This window comes from Capricornis sumatraensis, chromosome 16 (assembly GCF_032405125.1).
Source record: "Capricornis sumatraensis isolate serow.1 chromosome 16, serow.2, whole genome shotgun sequence".
In the NCBI taxonomy this organism is placed as follows: Eukaryota; Metazoa; Chordata; class Mammalia; order Artiodactyla; family Bovidae; genus Capricornis; species Capricornis sumatraensis.
In genome coordinates this window covers 50,947,287-50,962,570 of record NC_091084.1, presented here as the reverse complement: position 1 = coordinate 50,962,570, position 15,284 = coordinate 50,947,287, and the positions used below count along the sequence as shown (strand labels likewise).

The window sequence follows — 15,284 nt, the reverse complement described above, 5'->3', positions numbered from 1 at the left end:
GATTGAATACTGACCAGCCTGTGAATCCTCCACCCAAATACACACACACACACACACACACACACACACACACACACACACACATGCACTTTTTGCTAATATCCTCCTCAATACTATCTCATTTTTTCAGACATGAGAATCTAGGGCTTGATTTCACAATCCTGGAGAGACCGCCTCAATCTTGGGAGCCCCAGGGAATAACCCTGTTTACCAATCTGTGAAATTCTCCGTGGTCTGGTATGGGGAGGAGTTTGGGAGCAGCTCAGGAAATAAAAGTCTTCATGTGAGGAGAAATGGTTTTGCCAAGTGAGCCTCAGGCAGCTGGTGAATCCTCTTCCAGCTAGGGGTACCCTAAGCAACAAGGTAAGTTTTAGAGCAAAATCAGAGGATAAAGTTGTGCTATCAACAGAATATCTTAAGACAATGTTATGAAAGTTTCCAATTGTCCCTCAACCACTTTCTAGTACTTAGTGAAATAGAAGTGTTTTTGTTCTCAGTAGAGAAAATTTGCAATTTTATTGTCCACTAGTCAATCAAAGATCTCTAATGAGGTCATCGGAGAAGGCAATGGCACCCCACTCCAGTACTTTTGCCTGGAAAATCCCATGGATGGAGGAGCCTGGTGGGCTGCAGTCCATGGGGTTGCTGAGGGTCAGACACGACTGAGCAACTTCACTTTCACTTTTCACTTTCATGCATTGGAAAAGGAAATGGCAATCCACTCCGTGGCAGCCTATGGGGCAGATATAAAACACTTACACAACCTTTTTCCATAAATGAGGCAGCTTTCATGGTCAGTAGAGGGTCAGGTTAGGTGAAACTTTCAGAAGAACTTGGCATCTAAGAAACGGATCTTCACCTGTTTAGTATATCCTGGGCAATATAATTATGGACAAAATCAAGGACACATTTTAAGGAATAAGCAACGTAGCCAAGAGATGCCTTTTTAAAAACTTTGTCTTTGCTGGCTGAACCCTCAAGCTTCTAGTATATTTAGTTGTAACTTTCTTTCCCTCCTTTTCTCATCTGTTTTTCTTTTTTTTTTTTCCCACTGACTATGTATTCGACTCAGAGCAAGTTATTTTCTTTATTTATGCTTCGATTTCTTTAATAATAAAATATGAAATAGTTCGACATTTACTTCTGCTTTTCTTTGTGTGTGTGTAAATCACTTCAGTCGTGTCCAAATATGTGCGGCCCTATGGACTGAGGCCCACCAGTGAAGTGGGTTGCCATACTCTCCTCCAGGTGATCTTCTCAACCCAGGGATCAAACCCACATCTCTTATGTCTCCTGCTTTGGCAGGTGGGCTCTCTGCCACTAGCGCCACCTGGGAAGCACCTGCTGTTCTTTGGATTTATGCTTTTCTTTTTTCATTCCTTTTCTCTCTTTCTTTCTCTCACCTTCTATTCTATTCCTCTCATTTGTTTACCTCTTAAAAATTCCTTTAATTTCCATTCTATTACAATTATTTGAAAAGCTTAATAAATATTTTCTTTCTCAAAAGTCCGAAAACAAACAAAAAACCAAAATAAGTTTGTTGAAAGAGTAGAAAATATATGTTATCTAAAAAGCCAGAGTCTGTTGAACAAAAGGCTAGCTGTCTTTCATAGGAGCAATGGAAAGACATGAATATTTTACAGAAACAGAGAATATACCCTAAATAAGGCTGGGGGAATCTGTGTCAGAAATCTTTCAAAGAAGATCTTTGAGGAGAGAGATTTCAAAACTCTACAATATGTTTTTGATTCATCAGGAGTATGCATCAGTCAGAGATGTATACATAGCCTGGAGTTCAGACACATGTTTGCAGAGTTAGAGGGTAAATTATTCAAAGATTACAAGAGACACAAAATTAAATGTAATCCTTTGCTGATAGAAGAGCATCTATCAATTTCACTTCAGTCAGCTGCAAAGATCTCTGGCTGAAAAATCCAAATCAGAGAGATAAAACAAAAAACAAGAAATTAAAAAAAGAAAACTCAATATCAACACTGATATTGAGAACATGTGAAGAGAAGAACTTTTTTGTTCCAAGGTCTCATAATTAAAAGCACATATTTTCCTTTTTTTTTTTTTTTTTACCAATGGAAAGATCTTTTGTAACCCTGATACTGCCCCTTAGCATAGGCATTATTGTCCGTGTGCTACATATATGAGGCCATATATGAGGAGCAAGGGAAACCAGAATCTGATTAGAAGATGTGTGAATCTGGAGTTTACATTGCCTTGCCTTTTGTCACCTTGGTTCTCTTCAATTGATGAAGGCATCTGATGTGTGTCTTAAGGTTGAGAGAGCTTCTCAAAGAGAGTATGCAGTACCTCTAACTGGTATTCATGTCTAAAGTTGAATGACCCCATCAGGAGGCATTTTGGAAAAAACATAGTTACTGATTCTGGAAATATCAGCATGTTTCTTCCAGATCTCTGCTAGGACCTCTATACTGGCCCTCTGAGAGTATAAATGGCATTATGTGAATGATCACTGTGCCTTTAGTAATACAATTTCCAGATGATCCTGATGCTAAAAAAGGCTTCAGAGGAGCCTGACTTCCTTTTGGACAAAATGAGTTAGTCTGAAAAAAGAATTGCTGCTGTTGCTTTCCTAAATATAACTTACTCCCCTTTCTAGATTTCATTAGATTAGAGATGACAAATACATTTCATTTTCTATGATCAGAAGTTGCTGTCTGAGGTTCCTGGGTTGAAAATGATGGAGTCCACATCCAGGCTCAGGGGAAATGAAGGTGGTCATGCTCAGATGCAAGCACAGGCATGTGCCCTGGGCATGTCCATCCCTGCCTCACATACAAGACTCATTGCCTTCATGAGAGTTCCATTACTGGGCATAAGGAGAGTGATGGGTGGAAATGACATCCTTTGTGAGCAGTCAACTAATTCTTGTTTTATACTGATTCTGTCTTAGTTATTGTGTCCTCAGCCTCTGACTCAACAGCTTGTAAGATATGGATGAGAAAGAGGGAGAAATGGACTGCAGAAAGCAAAATATTTCCTCTAATGCAGTGTGATTTAATGTGACTTATTTGACTGGATGAAACTTTTTCATTGGGACAGTAGAAGTTTCCTCCACAGGATATATCTTGGAAGAGTAATTTCAGGGACTCAGCCCTCCCTTAAACTCTCTCTCACCTATGTAAAAAATAAAATGGTTCTGCTCTGAGGAAGATCAGATTCTAATATATTGTTAATACTTGTCACTGTATTCTTAGGAAGACACACATCAGGATCTCAAAATTTCCCTTCTGTGTTACGTTGACTTCATGGCAGATAATAACCACTCTCGCTTCCAACACCTCTACTTTGTCTTAACTGGAATTCCAGGGCTTGAACTAAAGTATTACTGGATGGCATTCCCACTGGGTGCTATATATGTCATTGCCCTCTTTGGCAATGGTGTCATCATCTCCACCATCAAGTCCGAACTGTCCCTGCACATCCCCATGTGTTACTTTCTGTGTATGCTGGCACTGGCAGACACGGGACTTGCCCTTTGTACTATGCCCTCCATGCTAGGCATATTTTGGTTTAACTACAAGTCCATCGCCTTTGATGCCTGCCTTGTTCAGATGTACTTCATCCATACCTTCTCAGCCATTGAGTCTGGCGTGCTGGTGGCCATGGCCTTTGATCGGGTTGTGGCAATCTGGAAACCCCTCAGGTACAGCACCATCCTCACCAATGGCGTGGTCTGCAGAACAGGGGCAGTCATCTTGACAAGAGCCATCTGTGTGGTCTTCCCGGTGCCTTTCCTCATCAAGCGGCTCCCCTTCTACCGCTCCAATATCCTCTCCCACTCCTTCTGCCTCCACCAGGATGTCATGAGCCTTGCCTGTGCCAGCATCCGGGTCAACAGTCTCTACGGCCTCATTGCGGTTATCTTCACCAAGGGCTCTGACTCCCTCTCCATTCTTCTCTCCTATGCATTCATATTTCGAACAGTGATGGCCATTGCCTCAGGGGAGGGCCGGCTGAAGGCACTCAACACCTGTGTTTCCCACGTCTGTGCTGTTCTCATCTTCTACGTGCCGCTCATTGGGGTGTCTGTCATTCATCGTTTTGGAAAGCACCTTTCACCACTGACCCATGCCCTCATGGCTAATGCCTATCTTCTTATTCCCCCTGTGCTAAACCCCATTGTCTATACTACGAAGACCAAAGAGATACGGAGGAAGCTCATCCAGATATTTGTTCCAGCCAAGGTCACTGCAGAGGGTTAGGGTCTGCCAGTTTAAGAGAGGAAAAATCTCTTCTGTAAAGGCTCAATTATGACTATAAAAAATAGTTGTTATTTTTTCACATTTTCGGTGTGATTTGAATTGGGCAGAGATATTTCCCTGCTCTCAGAACATACTTTCCTCTTCGTGTACTAAATTGTCCTTTGTGCAGTATATAAAGAGTGGCATTTATAAGAACTGTTCCATGTACTTTCCTGTGGCCTTGCATTAGAGTTGGCCCAGAAAAAATGAAAGGGGAATATTGCTAATTCCATTCTGTAATAACTCTTTTGAGCAGAAATAAGCCACAAGCCTAATGTCTTTTAAATTAAAGATCATTGAGTTGATTTAACATTCTAGCTCAAGAGTTAGGAATGGCCTCTATTAGCTTAATAGGGGAGAAATGAACTATACTCATTAAATAATAAGACAACACCTGGGGATAATACATTGCTAAATAAAACATGGATTAGAAAGATGGTTAAATTTTAGGATTAAGAATATAAATGTGTATAACTGAGCAGGGGCCAACCACATTGTATAACTTGAGATCAACAGATGAAGGGTGAGTTTTAACTCTTCCATGTGTGACATTGGATGTTCCCTTCCCTATCTCTAATGGCAATTTCTTCATTTTGAAGCTGGAAATATTATCACTTAACAAGCAGTGTGGCTATGAAATTAAATTTAATCATATAAGGACAAGTATTTGTAAACTATGAAGGGTTGTGCAATTATAGGAAGTGTTCAAGAATATTGAATGTAAGAAAATAAAAGTACTTACAGACTGTCCACTAAGCAAAAGACAGTACCAGAGCCTTTTACATGCTGTCATATTGGATAACTACAGCATCCCTATGGGGGACAGTGTTGTACGCTGTTTCCAAAGCAGTTCATGTGTTGGCCAAGGCTCAGTCAGGCAGGTTTTCTGGGGAATGCTGAACTATCTGTATTGTGGGAGACAGATAAAATGGGTTGGTCAGGGCGGGGATGACACTCAGGGTAGAAGGTTAAAGAATTACGACAGATTTAATTTGAAGACAAAGTATCAGATTGGTCAAAACATTAATTTGGATTTATCCTTAAGATGTTATGGAAAAACCCAAATAAACATTTTGGCCAACTCAATATATGAAGAAGAAGAACAAAAGCACGCATATACAATGTATACTAATGAGCGACTTACATTCTTTTACATGATCCACATGACTTTTGCTCAAGTTTTTATTTGACTTTTAAAAATAACCCAGAGGGATGGTATGGGGAGGGAGGTGGGAGGGGGGTTCAGGAGTGGGAACTTATGTACACCCATGGTGGATTCATATTGATGTATGGCAAAAAAAAAAATACAGTAATGTAAAGTTAAAAAAAAAAAAAAGGAAAAATAAAGAAAAAGAAAAAAGAAAAAAACATCTAACACAAAAGATTCTTTGGGTCCTTCATGGTATGTAGTTACCTATTACTCAAATCAGTAGCTACTTTATAAGTCTGTCAGAACAGACACCAGCCTAGCTAAGACAAATTTAATAATACTGTGTACAGGAAAGCTTATTCCCATTTTAATACTGCTTTCAGGTTCACCAGTCTTTCTGAATTAATTTTAGATAGGTTCACAACAAAAATTTTTCTTAACTCTATTAAAAAACAAAGGCACATTGCTGACATTTAATAAAATGAGTAGGAAATATCATTTAAACCATCTGGGATTTGTGGGGAGACTGAGTCCTATCCCCTCTGGAAGGGCTTGCTAAGAGTTCACCAATACTATCACAGTCCTAAGCTTGGAACAGGAATTGCTAGGGGTTATTGTTAAGAAGGGATTTCCCTGGTGACTTGGTAAAGAATCTCCGTGCAGTGCAGGAAATCTGGGTTCAATCCCTGGGTTGGGAAGAGCCCCTGGAAAAGGAAATGGCAACCCACTCCACTATTCTTGCCTGGGAAATCCCACAGACAGTGGAGCCTGGAGGGCTACAGTCCATGGGGTTGCAAGTCAGATTTGACTTAGTAACTAAACCACCACCAATACCGTTGTTAAAAAGATAGGTCTCTATTTGCTTGTTCCAATATGAGAGCAAAGGTCCTAGTAGCAGTGCAGTGACCAATATCCTTGAGATGAGCAAATCTCTTTGAGGACCTTCAGCTCTTGGTTGTTTTCACTCAATGCAGTGCTTGACATTTAATTGATGCACCAAATTTCTAAATCACACTCTACATTTCAGAGACAGGTGGAAATGCTCTCCATAACTGTCGTCTTTGGTGCTGTAAATACTTAAAAGCTGACCCCAGAAACAAGTGTATTGGTGAAGGAGTTTTTGAGCTTCCCTCTATGTAGTTTGTGTCTCCTTCACATTTCTCCTTTAAAGATGAAGATGATGATTGCCACAACAACTGCAGCATCAGCAGTAATAGTAATACGTGCAATACCATCTACTAAATAAGAACCACAATAACAGGTATTTTAGGTATGGTCTCATTACTCCCAGATCAACTCTACAAGTGAATATATTGAGAGGAAGGGCTTGGGTTTAAATCCTGGCTGTGCCACTTGCCATCTGCGTAATATGGATAAGATACCTAGTTTATTCAATGCTAATTGTTCTAGTCCACAAAATCAGGACAAGACTAGTGCTTATTTTATAGAGTTATAAAGATTAAAGGAGTTAATGGATGTAAATTCCCAGGGCCTAGAAATAATGAGCATTCAATAAATGTCAGTTGATATTATTATTTTTAATTAAAATGAAATATACTAAAGTGTAGAGGGTTTGTATAGCTTGATCAAGTTCACACAGCAATAAAATAGAAGAGCTACAATTTGAAACCACATCTAGCTCTCAAATCCATGCTGATTCCTACTGGGTCTCATTTGTACCCCCTCCCTCACATTCTTAATGTCCTCTCCCTGGTGTCATGAGGAAAGAACTGTGTAATCTCCATACAAAAGAGGAAGTATAATCTGGTCTCTCACAATTATAAGATTTTCATTCCAAAAGAGAGATCAAGGAGAAAAACTAAAGAAGGGGGTGATCTACTACAACACTATTGAAATCAACACTATCGTTGACCTACTGCAACACCAGCACACCAGAAGCATGTACTGGTGCTTGTCTGGGAACGGTCTAGTATGTATCTGTGTGATGAGGCAAGTACAGAGAGGGAGAGCATTTGAAAATCAGCATAACAGTTTGACTTTGCAGTGACACTGAAACACACAGTTTTGTGTACAAACTCAGAATAATAACGTTGTATTTGTTCCAGATAAACTGGAGAAATAAACAAAACTCAAAGTGAATTTACCATATACAGGCTTGAGAAACAAAGATTTATTTAAAAAGAAGGGAGGATATTTCATTTTCTTTCAGTCAGTTGAGTTACCTATAGTTATTTTAGGCACAGAGCTGCACAATAAAAATAATGAAACCAACACTGGTTTCATTTAGTGTCATGACTGGACCCTCAAGGCTAAATTCATAGGGCCACACAATGTAATTTCAATTTCTCTCTCTTTACCACTTTCAGGAATCTAAATAGACTACAGCTTCCCTTTACAATGTTAAAAAGCCTGAGTTCTGCTCTTTGCAATGTTGGAAAACAGCACAGAGTAGCTCCAGTTTTATCTGAAGTCTTTCATACTGGCTTCTCCCTCAGCTCTCGTTTCTCAAGGTCTCAGGGTCAGCTTTTCTTAAGACTGAAAAAAGGTTTCATGCAATAATAGCATGGGACCAAGTCTCCTGGCTAAGAAGCGTATCTAAAACAGGCACAGGTAATAAACTTGGTCGTATATTCAAGATATGTTTTTCTAAGATATCTTCTTTTAACATCTGAAGTGAAGTGAAGTCGCTCAGTCGTGTCCGCCTCCCCATGGACTGTAGCCTACCAGCATCCTCCCATGGGATTTTCCAGGCAAGAGTACTGGAGTGGGTTGCCATTTCCTTCTCCAGAGGATCTTCCCCACCCAGGGATCAAACTCAGGTCTCCCATATTGTAGGCAGACACTTTACCGTCTGAGCCACATATTGTCTCCTGTGCTGGTTGTTTTCTTCCCTCTGAGAAAAGTTCCCCCTCATTCCATATCACCTCCAAATTCTGAGGTGATTCATGTTTTCTATTTAGATAGGATCTGTCTATATTGAGGCCTTGGGGTGATTGCATTCTGCACAAACTAACAATTCTCAATTAATTTTGTAACATTGAAAATGTAAACTCCAAGTCAAACTTGAAAATTTATTCTGACTCTGTCTCTATTTCTGGTTTCATCTTGGCAAGATACAAATATGTATCTTACATTTGTAAGAGCACTAAACTAGAGTGATTACCATGGACATGGATGTTTGTGTGCTCAATCCCTCAATCATGTCTGACTCTGCAACCCCATGGACTGTAGCCCACAAGGCTCCTCTGTCCATGGATTTTTCTAGGCAAGAGTGTTACAGTGGGTTGGCATTTCCTCCTCCAGGGAATCTTCCTGACCCAGAGACTGGACCCATATTCTTGTGTCTCCTGCATTGACAGGTGGATTCTTCACCACTATGCCACCTGGGAAGCAAACATGGATGACAGAGGCAAATCAAAGACAGAAGGACAGTTTCCAGATATGTGCCTGTATGTTTTTGAATGTTACATGAATGGAGAATTTATACCTTCAAAGAAATGGAAAGTGATTATTGTGGGGAAAAGCAAGAGTTAAGTATGGCTTGTGTGAGACAGAGGTATACAGAAAACTCCACGTAGAGATTGTGCAAAGGTAGTTAAAAATTAAGAGTTCAATCTTAAGAGAGGGGGAGGAGAAGGAGAGGGAAAGAAAGACGCATGTGGGCTCTATTTTAAAGCTGCTAGCATGACTGGTATCATGAAGAAAGAAATTTACCGAGGTTACTGAATGGAAAGGGGAGAACTTGGAGAAATACTCACATCATGTGTGAGAGGAAGACGTGAAAGGAGGTAGGTTAGGAAACAAAGAAGGTGGAAGTAGAAGATGCAATAGAATGCCATGAAACCAGAAAGAAGACTAAAAGGGAGGGGACTGTAAATATTTATAATCTACTCAAATACATCAAGTTGAAGGAGGATTGAGGGGAAACATTTGACTTGCTATTTCAGAATAAATCTGAGTCATGGGAACAGCTTTCATCTAGCAATGGAAACCAAGTTAGACTGCAGGAGCTAGAAAAGAGAGTGTACAGTAAGGATGTGGAGTTTGTGTGTGTATTGCCAGTAACAAAAATTAGACTTTTGATCTTGCCACTACATGGCTCCATCAGAGAATCAAAGATAAATGGGCACTTTCTCCTAATTGCCTCTGTTATTACAGTATTTGAACACTGTAAACATAATCCATGGTGGTTGGCTTTTATCTCTAATTTAAGGATTTCAAATTTTGGTTATGTAATTGTTTAAGAAAAAAAAAAGACACTTCTTAATATGTTTTGTAATGAATTAATTTATTTTAATTGAGGCTAATTACATTACAATATTGTAGTGGTTTTTGCTATACATTGATATGTTTATATTTTATGTTTATTCAGTCAAATATTATATATAAGCAGACTTTACTAACTTGTATATGATAACACATTAAGAAAAATGAACATTTTTTAAAGATGAGATAAATTTAACTGAAAATAAAAGATCTACTATTTTCTCCTTATAGGCCAATTGACTATAATATGCTTTGTTTGGGATTCATGTTTTCCATTTAGATAGCATCTGTCTATAGTGAGGCCTTGGATGATGTTTGCATTCTGCACAGACTAACAAATCTCAAGCAATTTTGTAACATTGAAAATGTAAACTCCAAATCAGTCTTGCAAATTTAGTCTGACTCAGCCTCTCTTTATTTTCTTGGGCTCCAAAATCACTGCAGATGGTGACTGCAGCCATGAAATTAAAAGACGCTTACTCCTTCGAAGAAAAAGCTCTGACCAACCTAGACAGCATATTTAAAAAGCAGAGACATTACTTTGTCAACAAAGGTCCATCTAGTCAAATCTATGGTTTTTCCAGTAGTCATATGGATGTGAGCTGGACTATAGAGAAAGCTGAGTGCCAAAGAATTGATGCTTTTGAACTGATATGTTGGAGAAGACTCTTGAGAGTCCCTTGGACTGCCAGGAGATCAAATCAGTCATTCCTAAAGGGAATCAGTCATTCATTGGTAGAACTGATGCTGAAGCTGAAGCTCACAATACTTTGGTTACCTGATGAGAAGAACTGACTCATTGGAAAAGACCATGATGCTGGGAAAGATTGAAGGCAGGAGCAGAAGGGGACGAGAGAGGATGAGATGGCTGGATGGCATCACTGTCGATGGACATGAGTTTGAGCAAACTCTGGGAGTCGGTGATGAACAGGGGGCCTGGTGTGCCACAGTCTATGGGGTTGCAAAGAGTCAGACACAACTGAGCCACTGAACTGAACTGACCTGAAATAACATTTCTATAATATTGATTACTAACATCTCTCACACATCACATCTTAGCATCACTGGTTCTTTCCCTCCCCCTCAAGTTTTCTTGTAAGTCTAGAAAACCCTGAGACATGTGTCAAGTCTCAATTTACAGGTTTTAGAATCAACAGATCTAAACTTGAATCGAGTTCTTCCACTTAGAAGCTGCATGATTTTGAGTAAGTTACTTAACTTCTTTAAACCTCATTTCCTCATGTATAAAATGTGATAACATTATTCTCAAAAATTGTTGGGAGAATTCACTGAGAGAATATATAAAGGCAACTAAAACTACTGGTATAGCAAATTAAATGTGATGTTGTAATGTAATACCTACTTGACTTGTATACATATTTCCTTGCAGAGAAATATGCCAGAAACTGTGCAGAAAGTTGGTGCATTTTTCTCTGTTTCTTCAGGGACCGGAAGGCTTCCCAGATGGAACAGTGGTAAAGAATCTGCCTGCCAATGCAGGAGATTCAGGAAACTTGGGTTTGATCCCTGGATTAGGAAGATTCCCCTGGAGCAGGGAATGGCAATCCACTCCAGAATTCTTGCCTGGAAAATCCCATGGACTGAGGAGCCTGGTGGGCTATGGTTCATGGGGTCACAAAGAGTTGGATACAACTGAGTGATTGAACCCACATGCAGGGTCCAGCATCACGACTGGCATTTCATTAGTGTTAAATGTACATTTGTTTAATAAGTCATCCCTCTAGCAACTTGACTGTGTAATGATTAACAAAATACATACAGCAGGTATGAGCTTCAGTGCAGACACATTGCCTTTGACATACTCATCCCCACACATGGGTACCCTGCTTTCTTAAACTTCTCAGTGCTGCAAGTGTTCACTTGTCCTTATACAAAGCACGGCAGTACTTTAACTTGATAAAGTTTCACTGGGTCCTTTGTACACAGCAAAATAGAGTTCACTCCTGCTGGGTTTAAAGGGTAAAGGCAGAGCACCTGTTATTCTACTAAATACATGTTTGAAAACTAGAACTGTAAAGAAGTAATAACCCTTAAATGAAAAGGCACATATTGAATAACTACACATGTGTTTGTTTTAATTTTAACATAGGCACTCTTTACCCAATAAACACTGAAACAACAAAATACATGCTGTTTGATTATTGAACAATTTTCTTTCCCCATATTAAGAAAAAATATCTCAGACCTTTCAGCAGTGCTACACAGCATTTTGAATCTTTCCTTATCTAATTATTTAATTAATAACTATAGAGCAATATTACTTAACATTATATGAATAAACACCCCAAAGTGTTACCTGGATAAACAGGTGATGATTTATGTCTTCACTGATGCTCATCTCCAGTTTTAGAGAAGAATAATTGTATTAATTACATTAGATTTTTCAAGTAACACCAGATATCAAAAAAAATGTATTCCAAAATGGAGCTTGTACAGAACAAGAAAGATTTCACCTACCAGCCTTGCCCACTTTTGATTTTCCCAGATGTGCATAATTTGATTGCATTATAGTTGCTCAAAATGCTACTTGTTCTCCATATTACATTTGATTCCGCTACCCTAGACCCTGTTCTTTCGCCTCTGGAACACATGGATGATCCTCCTCCGTATCTGCTTGGTTTTCACACTATAGACAACAGGGTTTAGTAAAGGAGGCAGTAACAGATAGGTATTGGCCATGAATGTGTGTACCACTGGTGACAGATGTTTCCCAAACCTGTGGATTATGGTGACACCAATGAGAGGGACATAAAAAAGGAGCACAGCGCAGACGTGGGAGAGGCAGGTGTTGAGCGCTTTGAGCCTTTCAGCTCTGGAAGCGATACCCAGTACTGTCTTCAGGATGAGCACATAAGAAAAGAGAATGATGAGGGCATCAAACCCCAAAGTGAACATGACCGCTATGAGGCCATAGAGGCTGTTGACACGAGTGCTGGCACAGGCTAACCGCATTGCATCTTGGTGGAGACAGTACGAATGAGACAAGACATTGGAATGGCAGAAGGGTAGCCGCTTTATAAGAAAGGGCACAGGGAAGACCACACAGACTGCCCGGATGATGACAGCTGTTCCAATCTTGCCAATGATGCCATGGGTGAGGATGGAAGCATAGTGCAGCGGGTGTCGGATGGCCACAAATCTGTCGAAGGCCATAGACACTAATACTCCTGATTCTACCCCTCCAAAACTGTGGATGAAGAACATCTGTGTGATGCATGCATCAAAGGCAACCTCAGGGGCATTAAACCAGAAGACGCTGAGCATGGAGGGCAGGGTGGACATGGAGAGACCAACATCAGCCAGAGCCAAAATAGAGAGGAAGTAGTACATAGGCTCATGGAGACTCTGATCTGCCTTGATGATGGCTAGGACGGCACCATTTCCCAGGAGAGTCATGGTGTAGAGAAATCCCAGGGGAAAAGCCATCCATGGGTTTTTATCTGGCATTCCTGGGATACCTGTCAAAATGAAGCTATGGTGGTTGACATGTGATGAGCTACTGTTCATCATGATGTTCTTACCACTGATTGAGGCTGAACTCTCCCACCTGGCTTCCAGCTCCTAAACTGAAAAAAGGTTTTTAGATAGGTAAATGGCTTTATGGATGTAGAAGTGGAACAACAGAGGGGAAAACTATGTTTAAATCAGTGTCTGAGAGGTTTTTGCATCTTTTTACTTCCTCAGTTTAGTTCAGTTCAATCGCTCAGTCGTGTCCGACTCTGCGACCCCATGAACTGCAGCACGCCAGGCCTCCCTGTCCATCACCAACTCCCAGAGTTCACTCAGACACACGTCCATAGAGTCCGTGATCCCATCCAGCCATCTCATCCTCTATCGTCCCCTTCTCCTCCTGCCTCCAATCCCTCCCAGCATCAGAGTCTTTTCCAGTGAGTCAACTCTTCACATGAGGTGGCCAAAGTTCTGGAGCTTCAGCTTTAGCATCATTCCTTCCAAAGAAATCCCAGAGCTGATCTCCTTCAGAATGGATGGTTGGATCTCCTTGCAGTCCAAGGGACTTTCAAGAGTCTTCTCCAACACCACAGTTCAAAAGCATCAATTCTTTGGGTCTCAGCCTTCTTCACAGTCCAACACTCACATCCATACATGACCGCAGGGAAAACCATAGCCTTGACTAGACGGACCTTAGTCGACAAAGTAATGTCTCTGCTTTTGAATATGCCATCTAGGTTGGTAATAACTTTTCTTCCAAGGAGTAAGCGTCTTTTAATTTCATGGCTGCAGTCACCATTTGCAGTGATTTTGGAGCCCCAAAAAATAAAGTCTGACACTGTTTCTACAGTTACCCCATCTATTTCCCATGAAGTGATGGGACCGGATGCCATGATCTTCGTTTTCTGAATGTTGAGCTTGAAGCCAACTTTTTCGCTCTCCTCTTTCACTTTCATCAAGAGGCTTTTGAGTTCCTCTTCACTTTCTGCCACACGGGTGGTGTCATCTGCATATCTGAGGTTCTTGATATTTCTGTCAGCAATCTTGATTCCAGCTTGTGTTTCTTCCAGTCCAGAGTTTCTCATGATGTATTCTGCATATAAGTTAAATAAGCAGGGTGACAATATACAGCCTTGACATACTCCTTTTCCTATTTGGAACCAGTCTGTTGTTCCATGTCCAGTTCTAACTGTTGCTTCCTGACCTGCATACAGATTTCTCAAGAGGCAGGTCAGGTGGTCTAGTATTCCCATTTCTTGAAGAATTTTCCACAGTTTATTGTGATCCACAGAGTCAAAGGCTTTGGAATAGTCAATAAAGCAGAAATGGATGCTTTTCTGGGACTCTCTTGCTTTTCCCATGATCCAGTGGATGTTGGCAATTTGATCTCTGGTTCCTCTGCCTTTTCTAAAACCAGCTTGGACATCAGGGAGTTCATGGTTCACATATTGCTGAAGTCTGGCTTGGAGAATTTTGAGCATTACTTTACAAGCATGTGAAATGAGTGCAATTGTGCTGTAGCTTGAGAATTCTTTGGCATTATCTTTCTTTGGGATTGGAATGAAAACTGACCTTTTCCAGTCCTGTGGCCACTGCTGAGTTTTCCAAACTTGCTGGCATATTGAGTGCAACACTTTTACAGCATCATCTTTCAGGATTTGAAATAGCTCAAGTGGAATTCCATCACCTCCACTAGCTTTGTTCGTAGTGATGCTTTCTAAGGCCCACTTGACTTCACTTTCCAAGATGTCTGGCTCTAGATGAGTGATCACATCATCATGATTATCTGGGTTGTGAAGCTCTTTTTTGTACAGTTCTTCCGTGTATTCTTGCCACCTCTTCTTAATATCTTCTGCTTCTGTTAGGTCCATACCATTTCTGTCCTTTATCAAGCCCATCTTTACATGAAATATTCCCTTGGTATCTCTAGTTTTCTTGAAGAGATCTCTTGTCTTTCCCATTCTGTTCTTTTCCTCTATTTCTTTGCATTGATCACTGAAGAAGGCTTTCTTATCTCTTCTTGCTATTCTTTGGAACTCTGCATTCAGATGCTTATATCTTCCTTTTTCTCCTTTTTGTTTCACTTCTCTTCTTTTGACAGCTATTTGTAAGGCCTCCCCAGACAGCCATTTTGCTTTTTTGCATTTCTTTTCCATGGG

General features: G+C 40.3%; 2 protein-coding genes across 2 annotated transcripts; one reads left to right on the top strand and one right to left on the bottom strand.

Annotated features, from left to right (window-relative positions):
* The first annotated feature begins 3,281 nt into the window (after nucleotides 1–3,281).
* LOC138093201 (olfactory receptor 51H1-like) lies at nucleotides 3,282–4,238 on the top strand. Its single transcript, XM_068989319.1, has one exon. It carries the CDS (start codon nucleotides 3,282–3,284, stop codon nucleotides 4,236–4,238), a length of 957 nt encoding a protein of 318 aa, XP_068845420.1.
* Nucleotides 4,239–12,234: 7,996 nt separating this feature from the next.
* LOC138092947 (olfactory receptor 51H1-like) lies at nucleotides 12,235–13,185 on the bottom strand. Its single transcript, XM_068989019.1, has one exon. The coding sequence runs from the start codon at nucleotides 13,183–13,185 to the stop codon at nucleotides 12,235–12,237; it is 951 nt and encodes a 316-aa protein (XP_068845120.1).
* Between the last annotated feature and the right edge of the window lie 2,099 nt (nucleotides 13,186–15,284).

Bases quoted from the DNA above. Each gene is read 5' to 3' on its own strand.
- LOC138093201 (XM_068989319.1), top strand. From the start codon at position 3,282: ATGGCAGATAATAACCACTCTCGCTTCCAACACCTCTACTTTGTCTTA.
- LOC138092947 (XM_068989019.1), bottom strand. From the start codon at position 13,185: ATGATGAACAGTAGCTCATCACATGTCAACCACCATAGCTTCATTTTG.